This window comes from Zonotrichia leucophrys, chromosome 12 (genome assembly GCF_028769735.1).
Source record: "Zonotrichia leucophrys gambelii isolate GWCS_2022_RI chromosome 12, RI_Zleu_2.0, whole genome shotgun sequence".
Classification (NCBI taxonomy): Eukaryota; Metazoa; Chordata; class Aves; order Passeriformes; family Passerellidae; genus Zonotrichia; species Zonotrichia leucophrys.
Window position 1 is genome coordinate 14,870,289 of NC_088182.1, and position 14,386 is coordinate 14,884,674.

The window sequence follows — 14,386 nt, forward strand, 5'->3', positions numbered from 1 at the left end:
CCTGCCTTTGCTTTACTGGGCCAAACAACAGTAACAGAGCCATGAAATGGGTTTTTTCTTGTGCATGACCAATGAGGACATACCTTGAGATAAATATAGAAGTAAATTTAAATATCTAGCAGGTAAAAAAGTACATAGGCATTTAAAACATACCAGACCACAGACCATGGGAAGTGGGTTTATTTTTCATGTATTTGCAGAGAGATTTTCCCAGTCAGATGGCATCAGAACAATTCTCTCCATTGTTCTCACAGGCTACAGTACTTCCTGTGGGAGATGTGAATGTTGGGTGGTATGGTCTTATCTCCCTGTCATTACCAACACTTCCCTAATCTTTTCTTTATCTGATTTTGTTCCCCACAGAGCCCACTTCCTTGAAGGTGTCTTCACTGCTGAAAAGCTCAAGAAGTACGGGCCAGAATTACCCACTCTCAACCCACAGACCAGATGGCAGATAAACACCACGAGTGGCGTAAGGCTTTCTTACATAAGAAATGTACCAATCCCAAATTTAACTGCTGAGGGGCTGCTATTCCCAGTGGGGAGCCTGGGTGGGACACTGGTGCCCTCAAACGCAGGCATCGTTCACAAACCGTACCCAGATTAACCATGTGCAGCCTTGGATGAACAATTCCTAAACCAGGACAACAATGTATTTGTTTTGCACTTGCTTTGCACTTCCTGATCCTTTTGCTTCTCCCTCTGGTTCTTGTGCAGGTATTGACCATCCAGAATGCAACTGTAGTTGTGAGTGACATCCCTGCCAGCAATGGCATCATCCATGTCCTCAGCAAGGTATGTCAGTACAAGTGGCACTGGGAAATGCTGCAGTTGCAGCAGCAGGCCTGTGTAGCAGCCTCTGTTACAGGGCCAAGGAGCAACACATGTCTGGATGGTTAGGAAAGGATATAAAGGCAAAATATATGAGGTTGTCACAAGGTCCTGACAGATGTTTCCTGTGCAGCAGTGTTCAATGTTTAAAACATTTGTCTCCAGGACCAGTGGGAGGAGAGTTCCCCTCCTCTTGGCTGGTAGAAGAGTTCAGGCTATTGCAGGACTGTGCAAACTTGAGGCCTTTTAATTGCCTTTCTTGCAAGCTGGGCAGGAGTGCAGTGAGATTCCCCTCAGCCCCTTGCTCAGCCTTGCTCTGTACCTGCTTTTTCCACAGGTTTTGTTGCCGTCCCCAGCAGATATCCCCCCGAGCCCTCCTGGTCTGCAGGAGCAGCTCAGCACTGTGCCCTCCTTCAGCACATTCCAGGAGTTGCTAGAGGTAAGCACTCGAGGTGAGCACAGCTGTCACTGTCACAGCAGTCTTTGGAGCAAATGCCACCTACCCCTGTACTGGGGGACATAAATTTGGGCTGCCTGGTAAGAAAGGGAGATTTTGTGTGTCCTACATAAAGCTTTTGAGCAGCCAGAGTTGCATAATTGCAGTGAGATCTCTCGATCACTGCCATGTGTTACAGTGGAAGATGACCTGTCACTGCAGGTGCTCTGATGTCTGTACAAGGCAGAGAAAACCAGAATAAAGAGAAGGTTTTTTCATAGCTGGGAATCTGCTCTTATGTCAGCCAGGACAAGGAACAAATAATCAGATGTGTATGGCTGAGTAGAAGTTGTACATCCCATTTTCAAGCTTTTCCTCTCGCCTTTGTAATTGATCTCACGTGTGGTTTGGGTTTTAGTGAGTACAAGGGTAATTGCTAATGTTACTGTTTGGACATTTTTTAGGAGTACCAGCTCATTGGGAAAATTGAGTCCTCTGAACAATACACAATTTTTGTTCCTGGAAATAACTCCATTGAGGAGTACTGCCGTGCTGCCAATGTCACCCAGCTGGTAAGCTCACTGCTTGAGTATGTGTTGTGGTGGGTTTAGGGGCAGGTACACTGACAAATAGTAAACAAGCTCAGGGATTTCAGCATGCATAGGAGATGAATATCTGATGCTAAAAGCAGGGAGAAATGTGGCAGAGAAATGAGAGGATTTCCAGGGGTGTTGCAGCGGACCTGAAAAGAATATTTGGACCCCAAGGGCAGAGTAAATTAGTATGTGGATAGATGGCACAACATCTTCCACTTCCTGGCTGGCTGTGGCAATTTGCAGACTTCTGAAATGTTCCAAAAAATATTAATGGGTTCATCAAGTATCAGAATCATTAAGTGTGATCAGTCATCTGTTACAGAGAGTTACTAGGCTCTGTGAGCTTAATTAGCCATTTCAGGTGCTTAGGAACATGTCTTATGCCATATCTCTGACAGAATTTAATCTAGGAAGTCAAAAGACTCCAAAACTTTGTATTTTTGTGGATTTAGGACAATGAAACAGTGCAGTACCACATTATTCTGGGAGAGAAGCTCTTGCCTGCAGACTTGAGAAGTGGAGTTCATAAGAACAGCATGTTAGGGCTCTCCTACTGGCTGATGTTTTACCAAAACAGCACTCAGGTAAGGGAGGCAGGCGGTTCTGGATTGACCTATCACTTCCTAAGGCTGGTGACCCCATACTCCCATTTCTCTTTTGCACACCCTCACAATTTTACTGCTGGACTGTCTTGGAGCTGCCAAGCAATCCATGCAAAGGAGTTGAAGGTTATTGTCTCAGCTGCTATCTCCTCCTTTGCAGAAGTTTGTCAATAACATTCCTTTGGATGGGAAGTCCTTTGAGACGAGGAATGGCATCCTGATTGGGGTGTCCCAGGTGCTCCAAGTCCAGAAGAATCGCTGCACTGCCAATACCACCACTATACTGAGGGTAATGCTGATGTCCAAGGAGCTGACACCATTTCACAGGGTTCCTCCACCTGCTGAACCAAACTGATGGGTAACAGACAACCTTCCTTGGCTGCCCTCATGGATGAGGCAGTAGCTTGTGGTGTAACCCCAGATGAGCCTCATGAAATGGCACATTGTGGAGATTTGGCACCTCCTACCTGGAGATTCTGTATATCTAATGCAGCTCTTGTGCAGATCATGTTCAGCTCCCTTGCTGAGCCTCCCAAATACTCAGCTGTGGAAGGAAAATCCAGCCCAATTTTTGCATGCCATGACCACAAGCTCCCTTAGAAAATGCTCCCTACTTTGCCTGGGAGTCATGGCCAAAAGTCCAGCTTGTGGCTCATGGCAATTAAGCACTAAACCTGAAGATTGCACTTTCAGACTGCCTGCTACAGAAAAAAACCTATTTGCAGCCTTGTGTGAAGGAACCCCAGGGCTACAGAAATCCCTGAGATTCAGGAAAGGTGTGGCATATGATCTCTTCTTTGGTGTTTTGAACCACAGAGATAAAAACATCTTTGTCCCAGGCAGCAGCCTGTAGAGCAGCATTTGCAATTCAAGATTAGTGTCCTGGTGTGATGTGGGTGAGGGCACACTGGTGACTTGTCCCGTTCTCTGTGCCCTAGTCAAGGTGCGGCAAGTGCGACAAGGGGATCAAGTGTCCTGCTGGATCAGTTCTTTTGGTGAGTCTTGGATTCATGGGACAGCTCACAAAATGGTTGCAGATAATGCTTTGAGATCCTTTTATTGCTCTATAGGTGTCACCTTGATATCTGAAAAAATGTGCCCTTGAGTCCTCTGTGGCTCATCCATTGCCAAGATTTGCAAAAAAAAAGCAGAAACCAAGGGAGAGTTACACAGGCAAATCATGGACATTAATCATGAAGCTCCACCCTGAGTGGCACCAGGTTTTGCCTGAATTTCAGGAGCCGTTTCGTTTTCCCACTTAACAGGGAAGAAGAACTGTCTTTTTTAAAATTTTATTTTATTTTGTCTTTGACTATTTTGGGATTATCATCAAGGAAAGCCAATTTAAGGGCGCCTGTAGCAATTTCCCTGTCTGGAGCATTGGTTTGTTCATGCAGATGGGCTGGTTGTCCCTGCAGCTTGTTTGTGAGTGAGTGGCAAACATATCCAGAGAGGAAAATAACTAAGCATTTAATTTCCATGCTGGCTGTGAAATGCCTAGCAGCTACATGTGGCTTTTTAGGCCTTGCTGCTTTACCCTATACCCAAAAATTCCCAATTCTTTTCTTCTCAGTATGCAGACTAATGTGTACCATGGGTTTGGCAGGTAAAAAAAGACTCTGTGTGGTGACTTCACATCCAGAGATGCTTCATTGGTCTCAGCTCTGGATAGCTCAGATTTTTAGGGCTATTCCTGTCAGATACAAAGCAAGAACACTGCCATGTGCACAAAAATGTACACTATTTGTCTAAATATTATAGTGTCTCCTAAGTGTGTCTATGTTGATTATATCCTCAGGAGCCCCTTGGAAGAGGGAATCTGGCTAAATGCAGATTGCGCTCTGCGGGTGCAGGAACAACGGGCTGCCACTTCACCTGTGCAAAAGTTTCTCTGGTGAGCAAAACACCTGCCTCTGATTCATTTTGGCAAAAGCAAGATAGATGGGTGTGAGAAGCACAGCCATGGGAGTGCAGGCTGTGCTGAAATCCTGGCTGTGTTTGTGCCATGGCATAGCTGAGACTGGGGCTGTCTGGGAATCGCTCTCTGTCAGGAGGTGGAGGGCACTGGAACAACAAAAGATCTGCAGAAATGTCTGCACCGTGATGGATTGGGACCTGCTGCTTCAGTATTGTTGCTCTGGGTTTTGTCCTGCAGAGGAAGAGAAGGAGTTGAATGTTTGCAGTCTGGTTTCCTAAGGAAATGAGGCATGAGTGATGGTATTCTGCTTGTGCCTGTGCCTTCCCAAATAACTGATGACTCATTGGAGCCAAACCAAAGGGAGGGGCAGAAGGTCTCACACCTCATGTTGTGTGTGTTAGGGCCTCTACCAGTTTTGTGAAAATGGGTTGCTGGAAGAAAACACTTAAAGAGAAGATGGTGAAAGAAAGGTTTGTGTGAATTGACATCTTATAGGTGTTGCAGCATCACTTGGAAAGTTTAGAGGGAATGGGAAATTGAAAAGGGAGAAGAGGAGTTAGACTTACTGTACTCACACAGAGTTTCAGTCAGCACTTGTACCTCATTTGGCACTTTTGTATTGTTTCATTAGATGTTGTTTCTCATCATCTGTAATGTCTAACTTTGTCCTGTCATGATTTTCTTCCCTCCATGGGTAGACACAGACAGAAGTGAGAGCAGTTAAATCAGGTTTTGGAACCAAATCACCTCCTGCCAGAGCCTCTCTCTGCTCTGAGGACACAGGCAGGAGACAGGCTGGAGGGGCACAGGATATTTCAGTTACTCACCAAAGGGCCCCTGTTTCTCAAGGGCAGTGCAGACCTTTACATGAAGCTCTGGACAGCAGAACATCTCATTTCAGGCTGTTCACTCCATCCTACCTGTTCCTTCCATGTGCTGTCAGAAATTATGGCTGTCACACAGAGAGGGGAACCGAGCTGTGCCGTGTCTGTGTGCACAGGATGGCTCACCCCAGCTTGTCAGCTTGTTCCTGTTGGTTTTCCAGACGTCCGTCTGCTGCCCCGGCTACTACGGGCACATGTGTGAGATGTGCCCCGGGAAGCCGGGCCGGTGGTGCTCGGGGAACGGGGAATGCCAGGATGGGCTCCAGGGCAGCGGGGAGTGCCGGTGCCTGGAGGGCTTTCACGGCACCGCCTGCGAGATGTGTGAAGTGGGACGGTTCGGAGCCGACTGCAAATCAGGTGACGCTGATGGCTGTGACAGCTTCGCTCTGTCAAACTGCTTGTAAGGGCAGAAAGGTGGACACGTCTCAGCTCTCAGGGGGGGTGGTGGGAGAGCAGAAAGGTGCCAAGTCTCTGAGACAGGCAAATGGCTGCCAGATCTCTGAGACAGAGACAGCAGGAGTGAGCACCTGGGGCCAGCCAGAGGAGTGGCCCCATTTGGCATCCTCAAACCAAGCATGTGCTGTGCTGTGCTGCTCTTCCTGCTGCCACCCAAACTACAGCAAGCACAGGCAGGTGATGTCCTCCTGGGCTTTTTGGCCTGGCAGTGAGGGATCAAGAGCTGATACTCCTGTGACTTTTTCTTTTGATACTCTTGATGGCAGTTTGATGAGTTGGATTAGTAACAGAGCAGACGATGAAATGGCAGCAAGGCTCTGCTGGTGAGCCCTGGCTGGTTTGGTTTGACAGTGGTGTTTGTACTTCCCCTGCAGAATGTGCCTGTGACAATGGCATTTGTAACGACGGACTGCGAGGGGACGGGAGCTGTGAGTGCTTCCCGGGCTGGACGGGCCCCACCTGCCAAGAAAGTACGTGAGTGTGAGGGGCCCCTGGTGTACCAGTGGCAGAGAAATCTGAGGGATCCTATCGAGTTTTCAGAGCAGCTCTGGCTGCTCTGACCACAGAGTCACATGTACTCTGCATTCCCCCAAAACATTTGCAGACTCTGCTTTCTCATTCCTGCACACAAGCTGCATTTGCTGTGACTTCCCCAACCATACACAAGCCCTTGAGTTATTTTGGTAAACCAAGAAAAGCCTACCCCTGTTTCTACCTCCACTGAGGTTAGAGGCACCTCAAAAACAGCCCCTTGCTCTGGGAGAGAAATGAGAGCTTCCAGCCACATTGGGTTGGTCATGACTCCTGTTGCTTTCCTAAGAAGGTGTCAGGGCTTGATTTGAATTTTCAAAAGGCCCCAGTGTGTTTGCTGAGCTGCTTTTTCTGCTCACAGATTGAGTCACTCAGGTGAGCTCAGGCCGTGGTGTGCAGTCTTCAATAAATCTGTCATTGTGTGTCAAAATAATACGTTGAAGATGGATTTGGGATTTTGATTAGCATTTGGATGAGGAGAAACCTGAGCTTCTAAATACCTTGAGATTTTAAAGGTTTGCACATAAGGGTTGATTTTATTGTGAATTTAGAAATAGAAATCAAGCAGAGCTGTCCTATCTAGTGTAAATGTCAAGCATGAAAGCAGTTCATCTTTTGCTTCAAAAGGGCCAAAGCCAAATGGCTCTGTGTTCTGGGTTAACAAGGTTTCAGTCCTTGTTTTGTTCCGACCAGTGCAGAGGCCACACAGATAAAATCAAGTTGAACCATTAGCTCAGAGAGAGAACATCAAATTCACTCCCTTGCAAAGTGCTAAAACATAAATCCCATGAGATTTTCCTGCTGCCACATAGGACAAGAGAGTTAGCATCACTCCTGGTTTGCAGGCTCCTTTTCTCTAGATGGCAGAAATGGCCCAGCTGAAAATTCCAAGTTATATTTGTATTTTCTCTTGCAGGAATCAAGATTGACTTATGCAATAACACTTGCCATCAAATGGCCAAGTAAGTGCAGAAGAGGGGCTGAGTCATCCATGTGTGTTTGTGTGAGTTTTACACAGAGGTGATTCAGGCTTAGGGTTTGGCAGAGGGCTGGCAGAAGGTGCCTATTCATCAAAGATGCAGAATTGTCAGTTCCTTTCTGGGAACTCTCTTTGGACCTGAGCCACATGTAGTCTCCCCAAGGATTTTGTCTGTCCAGGCATAAATCCATTCTAAGTTCCTTCAGCATGAGTGGATGGCAGAAAGCAGAGATTCCAAGGTACTCCAAGGCTGCCCTTATTCATGGAGCAAGTCAACCAGCCATTTACAAACTCTTTCTGCCCTCCCAAGGGATGAAACGGGGCTGGAATGTCTCCCCCATGCTCCCTTTTCCATCCATTATCCTGACTCCTTTTTTAGGCAGGGACTCTGCCATCCCCCTTGCACCCTGCAGAAGCCCATGGGTGTGGTGAGGGTGCACTGTGGGAGGCCTGGGCTGGACACCAGCTCCTGCCCAGCATGACTGGAGTGTTTGGAGCTGTAAAGGAATACCTGGAATGTGCCTCCTGTGGTCTCTTGCATGTGCCAGATTTGAACAGTGCTTCCCACCAGCTGAGCAAATCGGGAGGTGTTTATCAGCCAGTGATTGTTTATCCCTGTCTTGTTTCAGCTGCCTCAACAGTTCCACAGATTCCCAACCGACCTGCATCTGCTCTGCTGGATACACAGGGAATGGGACCCACTGCACAGGTGTGTCCAGCAAACACAAGGTGAAATAAATGGCAGGAAGCTGCCAGAGGAATGATCACTCAAGCTCCTCTTGTTTTTGGTCACAGAAATAGATCCCTGCACTATTGACCACGGTGGCTGCTCCGTGCATGCTGTGTGCACCAAAGTGTCCCCAGGAGAGAGAACCTGTGCTTGCAAAGAAGGCTATGCTGGGGATGGGACACTCTGCATGGGTGAGTGCTCAGGCTGTGTTTTGGGCATAGCAGCATCAATACTGAGGGGAATTTCAGACTAAAACACCAGAGTTTTGGTCTCAGACAAAAAGATTCCTGCAAGGTTTCCTGCTCTTATGCATGTCATGGAGAGGCCCAGGGACAGAGGGTGAGGGCAGTCTCCCACAGTGGTGCTCTGGGTGAAGATGGAGCTAGGGGGAGTCCAGTCCTCTCATATTCTTTAAAGTACACGCAGACAGGCTTGGAATTTTCTGTGGCAGATATGTCACAACTCAGAGACCCATATGTGTCAGGAGTAACTTTGCAGTTGCACCCTATTCCTTTGCTATCACAAGACACTTTCCCAAGAAACTGTTCCCCAAGCTGGAAAAGTTCTCCCTGTTGTTTTCCCAAAACCTCTTTGGATCACCAGTTCCCAGCTGCCTTGAGCAGCCCTCAGCAATAACTTGACCTTTTTGTTTTGCTGCAGAAATTGATCTCTGTCTGGAAAGCAATGGGGGCTGCCACACCCATGCAGAGTGCATCAAAACAGGCCCAAAGAAGGTGAGTGTGTGAAGTGGATGTCAATGTTATCATGGAAGTTGTCACAGCTGTCACTAGAGACAGTTCTGTCCATTGCAGTGCCCTGCTTTGTGCTTACTCCTTTCCATGCAGAGAAAGTTCCTTGGAAGAGCATGAAAACATTGCTGTTTCCATGAGAGCAGATGGCTTTGCTGGCCAGAGGCTGAAGGCAGTCCTGGGTTATATTTGTTGTGGACACAAGCTTGGTTATTCATGGAGGCAGCAATGGTTGCTACACCACATGCCTCCTGTCCAGGGCAGCCCGTGTGTGTTTCCTTTATTTGGTCCAAGTTTGAGCCCAAGGCTCTGTTCTCCCTCCAGGTCGCCTGCAACTGCCTGCCTGGTTACAGTGGGGATGGTGTGAGCCACTGCAACCCCATCAACTTGTGTGAACAGGTATGTCAGCATTGGGCTGCTTCCAGAGGTGAAGGCCACAGCCTGGGAGTGTTCCTTTCTCCCAGGAGTTAACAGCAGGAACAGTGTTAGCCTGGTTGGTTGGAACTGAAGTTTGGCTTTTCCACATACTGAAGGATTTCCTTGTGTGTTTGGTCTCCATTGCCTCCTGCAGTCACTTGCAGTTGTGTCTGTCACCCAGCATTCCCTCAGGGTGGAAAGAGGGACATAGGGTTGGAGGCATGTGGGCTTTTTCCTTTGTGTCCATTTTGTGTGGGATGTGCTCAAAATCCTCAGAGTGTTCTGTGCTCATGAGCATCACTGCCATGTCAAACTGTCCCTCTGAATCAGGGGCTTTGTCATGGACCCTGTGTTCCAAAGTGAGGTGTAAAAGTCTTATTTCATGGGAGGATTTGGTGCTGGGGAGCCCTTGAGAATTTGGGTGAGGTTTATTCTAAGGCACTAAACATGGGGGAGGGATGGTTTCCTTTCACTGGGCTGGATGGAGTTTGCAGCTCCCACACGCCAGCAGCAGTTCAGGTGCTGGGAGAAGCCCCTCCAAGCAGCCTTTTTCTTTCCCTGCCAGAACAATGGAGGCTGCAGCCCCTTTGCGCTCTGTAAGTACACAGGCCCTGGCACTCGGAACTGCACCTGCTCCTGGTACAACATTGGAGATGGCTTCACCTGCCGTGGCAAAATGCATCAGGTGAGAGGCCTGTGCTGCACCTTCTGTGTCCCCTGCCCTGCAGCAAAACCACTCCCTCCTCTCAGATCTTGGGGTCACATTGACACGTGTGTGGTGTGGGAGAGGAGACAGGTGCTTTGAGCAACCTTTCCATAAATCATAGGTGTGTTTGGTGTGCCAGCTATGGGATATGGCAAAGTGACTTTGCTCCAAAGGGAAGGAGCACTCTACTGCTGTCAGCAACATTGGCCGTACCTCCAGGGGACTGCTTGCTTCATGTCATAAACAAATGGGAGTGATCCTGTTTTTTCCCAAGACAACTCACTTCTGCCCAGTGGGATGAGGGCAGGTGTCCCCTGAGGCCATGCCAGGACTTGGGGCCCAGCCTGGAGGGCAGCAGTCTGTGTCCAGTTCTCTGCCAGTACAATGGCTGTCCTTGGGCAAACTGGTGACCTTTTCAGGCAGTGGCAAATAAAGCAGTGCCCACAGCAGAGCCATGAGAAAAGAGGTGGACTGTGTGTGCCTCTGCTCTTACTGAAAGTCAATGTGGTGAGGAGAGAGAGTTTCTCTTCTAGGGTGTGTCTGCCCTCTGGACAGCATCCCAGAACTGGCAGTGGCAGCACAGTGAGATTAAAGCAGGGATTTTGTGAAGCACTCAAGGTGTCCCATGAGCACAGGGCAGTTACGCATGAGAGGTGCTGCAGGACCAGCAGCTTTCATCTTCTGGTCACTCCATCCTGCAGCACTCATGAATGGTGCAGGCAGAGCTCACTGCAGCATCCATGTCACCTGTGCCTGCAGAGCTGGGGAGGGAGGGAGGGCAGATACTGTGATGTGCCAGGAGAACTGCTGTCTCTTGGGGTGGGAGAGTGACCCAGAGTGGAAGGAGCAGGTCACTGTGCTGGTTGGGGATGAACCAGTGGAAGGGACCCTGCTAACACCAGCTGATTCCCTTTGTTTAAGGAGCTTGGAAGGATTCCGGAAGCATCCATGTTCTTTAGGATGATACAGGTTGGTGACAGCTTTGTCATTGTCTGTGTAGTAAATCCCACCTAGAGCTTTCTGCAAAGGGTCTTGCTAACTGGAACAATGTTTTCTGCTTCTCTTCCCACAAATGCTCTTCTGACACAGGCAGAAAGCATCAAAGAGCTCAGTGGGGCAGGGCCTTTCACTGTCTTCGTCCCACAGACAGACTTCATAGGAAACAGCACAGTGGTAAGTGCCCTCCCATGCCAACAAACAAACTCTGTCGGGTGTTTGACAGCTCCAGTTTGTGGCAATGTCCCCCTGGGACTGCTCCGCCCAGTGAACCAAGGCTAAGGGGCTGCACCATGGAGAGTTACACTGATGTTCTCCATCAGTGTAAAAGCAGAAGTTTGGAGGCATCCCACTGAGGAGACAACCTGGACAGGGGTGGACATATCTCCTCTTGTTGGAGATGATGTCTTGTGGGCCTCAGAAGCACTGTGCTGGATGACTGGTGTGTGGGGCCCTTGGTGCCCATGGGGCTGGTAACAACAAGGCTCCCACGCATCTGTGACTGACCCCTTACTCCTTCTCAGGAATAAGAGAATGGCAGCTTTTTGGTGTCAGTGTGATGGAATATCCTGACCCCATCACTGACTAGTCAAGCTGGTTGAAATTTCCCAAAGCTCTCAAATGGTTTTGTGCCTTCAGTGTGTTTTGGGGGGACCATGTTCCCTTCAGGGATGAGTCAGAGGGAACTCAGGCAGTCCAGGTCTCCCTCTTTGGGGCTGGGGGCCCTGTGTGCAAGGCAAAGTGCCCTAGTGTGACCTCACTGTGTTTTCTGTCTGCAGTTTGAGGAGTGGAAGAGCAGAGGCCTCCTCCGGGAGCTGCTTCGTTACCACATGGTGGGCTGCCAGAAGCTGCTCTCTAGTGACCTGGAAGGCCAGGAGTCCCTTACATCTTTATCTGGCCACAAGATAAAGATCACAGTGAATGAGGTACTTCCCTTTGCTGTCCCATTTGTCAGGATGCCACCTTTCCTGTCGTGTGAAGGCGCTGTGGCTGTGGCAGGTGGCCTGCCCGGGCCCACAGCACGGTTCTGGCTGTGCAGGCCTCAGCAGGGCCCCTCTCTCTCAGAATAGCATCACTCTCAATGAGGAAGCCACAGTGCTCACCAGTGACATCGTGGGTGTGAATGGGGTTATCCACTTCATCAACAAGATCCTCATTCCCAGTGACCTGGTGGGCCACAACATCTCAAAGCTCTCACAGGTAAGGCTGGAGCCGTGCCCTGCTCTCAGGGCTGTGCTCAGGGACAGGATCTCTCTCCCAGCAGAGCTGCCTCAGCCCAAAGCTGCCTGGGCTGCTCTTCCTCCCTGTCCCTGCCTGCCCAGGGGTTGTCTGAGGCCGCAGATTTGGCTTGTGAAGGTGACAGCATTTGTGGGATATTTGGAACATAAGGAGCCTTTTCCATCATGAGGGAACAACAGTTCTGGATGTAGGCAGGAGGATCTTGTCCCATGCCAACCATTACACTCCTTTTCCAGCACAGAGCAGGTTGCAGCATGAGTTTGCCAATGTCTCTCAGTGACTCCTTAAGCAAGCATTAGGGGCATATAGAGCCTGCATTTTACAGAATATAACACATTTTCTGTGCAGCACAACAGAGTGCTGGAATTCATCCCAGCTCCTGCCATAGCAGTGTCTATCCAGGATGAATCAGAAAAGTGGTGGCTGCTGAATGCCAGCCCTTTCCAGGCCAAACCATCAGCACGATGGTGACAGAGATAAACTTGTGTTTATGGGGAACCCTGGGTATCAGTTTCTTGCTTTCCTCCCTGTGCAGCAGAACATCACGGAGGTGGCCGAGGCCTTTGGGTACAGCATTTACAGCAAGCTGCTGCAGGTGAGCCGCTGCCCCCGCTGCCCCAGGGAGGTGCTGCGTGCCGGGGCACGGTCACGGTGGGCTCGGGGCTCCCCCCTGGTGTCGCTGTGCTGTCGGGCAGGACGCGGAGCTGCTGCCGCTGCTCGCTAACCCCGTGCACAGACCCTTCACGCTGCTCTGGCCCACGGACGCCGCCTTCAACGCCCTCCCCGAGAGCCGGCAGAAGTTCCTGTACCGCAGGGAGCACCGCGATGTGCTGGCCTCCTACCTCAAAGCACACATCATCAGGGACACCAAGGTAAACGGGACAGCACACAGCTGCCAGGGCCACACGAGGTGCCACTGTCTGCGGTGGCTGTGTCAGAGAGACCTTGCTGAATACTCTGCTGCCATAGAGCACACAGTGTATCTCTTGTCTTGAGAAGACCCAAAGCTGTTTGAGCACTACAGGCACCTACAGCATCATGGTGAACCTCTGGTGGCTGAGCTGAAACCTTCTGTCATCAGCTCCTGGGGAGCTGCAAGGCTCACAAACAGGCTCCTGTGTATAGGGATATGAGTGAGGGGAGAGTCCAGATGGGCAAAGCCAGGCTCTGCTTTTTCACACTGGCCTCTCACTGTGCAGGAACCTGTACCACCCACACCAGCTTCAGGGACTGCCACATGACACCCCTCTGAGGCTGGCCACTGACCCCTGCCCTCACCATGTCTTTACATGAACTGCCAGTTTTGTCAGTCTCTCCTTCACATTCTTCTTTTCCCCTCTTAGATTGTTGCTGGTAACATGCCCCAGGTTGAAATCGTACGATCCATGCGCGGCTCCTTCATCTCATTCAGCTGCAGCAAAGCCCACGTGGTGAGTGTCGGTGACTCCAGGCTTGGCTTCCCATGGAGCAAGTGTCCCTGGGCATGGCCATGGGGCAACTGGTGCTTCTGGCAGGGAGTGGACACAGAGCTGGGGTGCTTGCAGGCTGGAACACCCCCTTCCCTGGCTACAGCTGGGCTGTGGAGAGGCACAAGACATGGCCAGCTGGCAGGGGAGTGCACAGGTGTCTGGTACCTGTACATGAATGTCACAATGACCTGGCTGCATGGTGCCACAACCTTCAGAGAGCACGTGCTGCGTGGACAGAGGCCATCCTTAGGAGACGTGGCTGTGAAAAGTGTAAAATGGGAAGGGTGGTCAAGGACACATGCACAGAGATTTTGGAGTTCTTGGAGTGATTAAGAAGCCATGGCAGCCTAAACTGAGCCACTTTTGGGTGGTGCAGCCAGGATGTAGGATGTGCTAGAATCACAAGTTCCTTTCTTCCTGTGTTAGGGGGAGATTCTGCTGGAGAATGGTGACGCCACCATCATCCAGAGGCACATGGAGTTCAATGGGGGCATTGCCTATGGCATTGACAGATTGTTGGACCCACCGGATCTGGGATCTCGGTGTGACGACTTCACCCTGACTGAGCTGCCGGTGAGCACCTGGGATGGGCTGAATGAGGATCTGGGCCACCCATGCAGCCTGTGCCTGGGAACAGGGACCTCTGGAGGGCTTGCTGCCCTTCCTTGGCAGAGCTCTGAGCAGCCAAGAGAGGCAGCAGCACGTATTGAGTTGTTGTGAGGTTTCTTTCTCCCCTCCACAGGGATCTACAGAGAGCTGTGGACTCTGTGGCTTTGAGCCACCCTGCCCTGCTGGCTCCGTTCAACGGGTAAAGCTCACAGTTTTGTCACCAGGGAGGCCCATAGGT

General features: G+C 50.1%; 1 protein-coding gene across 3 annotated transcripts in view; it reads left to right on the forward strand.

The window, feature by feature from the left end:
- The window catches only part of STAB1 (stabilin 1), a 51,264-nt gene that overhangs the window by 30,063 nt on the left and 6,815 nt on the right, over positions 1-14,386 (forward strand). For 2 of the 3 annotated variants that reach the window (XM_064724418.1, XM_064724419.1), the window contains exons 31-55: positions 364-472; positions 718-795; positions 1,169-1,270; positions 1,732-1,839; positions 2,316-2,447; positions 2,626-2,754; positions 3,404-3,460; positions 4,264-4,359; positions 5,429-5,624; positions 6,098-6,193; positions 7,171-7,216; positions 7,863-7,942; positions 8,029-8,154; positions 8,624-8,697; positions 9,037-9,111; positions 9,695-9,814; positions 10,757-10,804; positions 10,925-11,008; positions 11,611-11,757; positions 11,897-12,031; positions 12,606-12,665; positions 12,766-12,942; positions 13,414-13,500; positions 13,966-14,112; positions 14,282-14,347. In XM_064724418.1, the coding sequence (XP_064580488.1) occupies positions 364-472; positions 718-795; positions 1,169-1,270; positions 1,732-1,839; positions 2,316-2,447; positions 2,626-2,754; positions 3,404-3,460; positions 4,264-4,359; positions 5,429-5,624; positions 6,098-6,193; positions 7,171-7,216; positions 7,863-7,942; positions 8,029-8,154; positions 8,624-8,697; positions 9,037-9,111; positions 9,695-9,814; positions 10,757-10,804; positions 10,925-11,008; positions 11,611-11,757; positions 11,897-12,031; positions 12,606-12,665; positions 12,766-12,942; positions 13,414-13,500; positions 13,966-14,112; positions 14,282-14,347 (2,575 nt within the window). The remainder of the gene's footprint in view (positions 1-363; positions 473-717; positions 796-1,168; positions 1,271-1,731; positions 1,840-2,315; positions 2,448-2,625; positions 2,755-3,403; positions 3,461-4,263; positions 4,360-5,428; positions 5,625-6,097; positions 6,194-7,170; positions 7,217-7,862; positions 7,943-8,028; positions 8,155-8,623; positions 8,698-9,036; positions 9,112-9,694; positions 9,815-10,756; positions 10,805-10,924; positions 11,009-11,610; positions 11,758-11,896; positions 12,032-12,605; positions 12,666-12,765; positions 12,943-13,413; positions 13,501-13,965; positions 14,113-14,281; positions 14,348-14,386) is intronic. The other variant, XM_064724420.1, reaches the window with a different exon arrangement.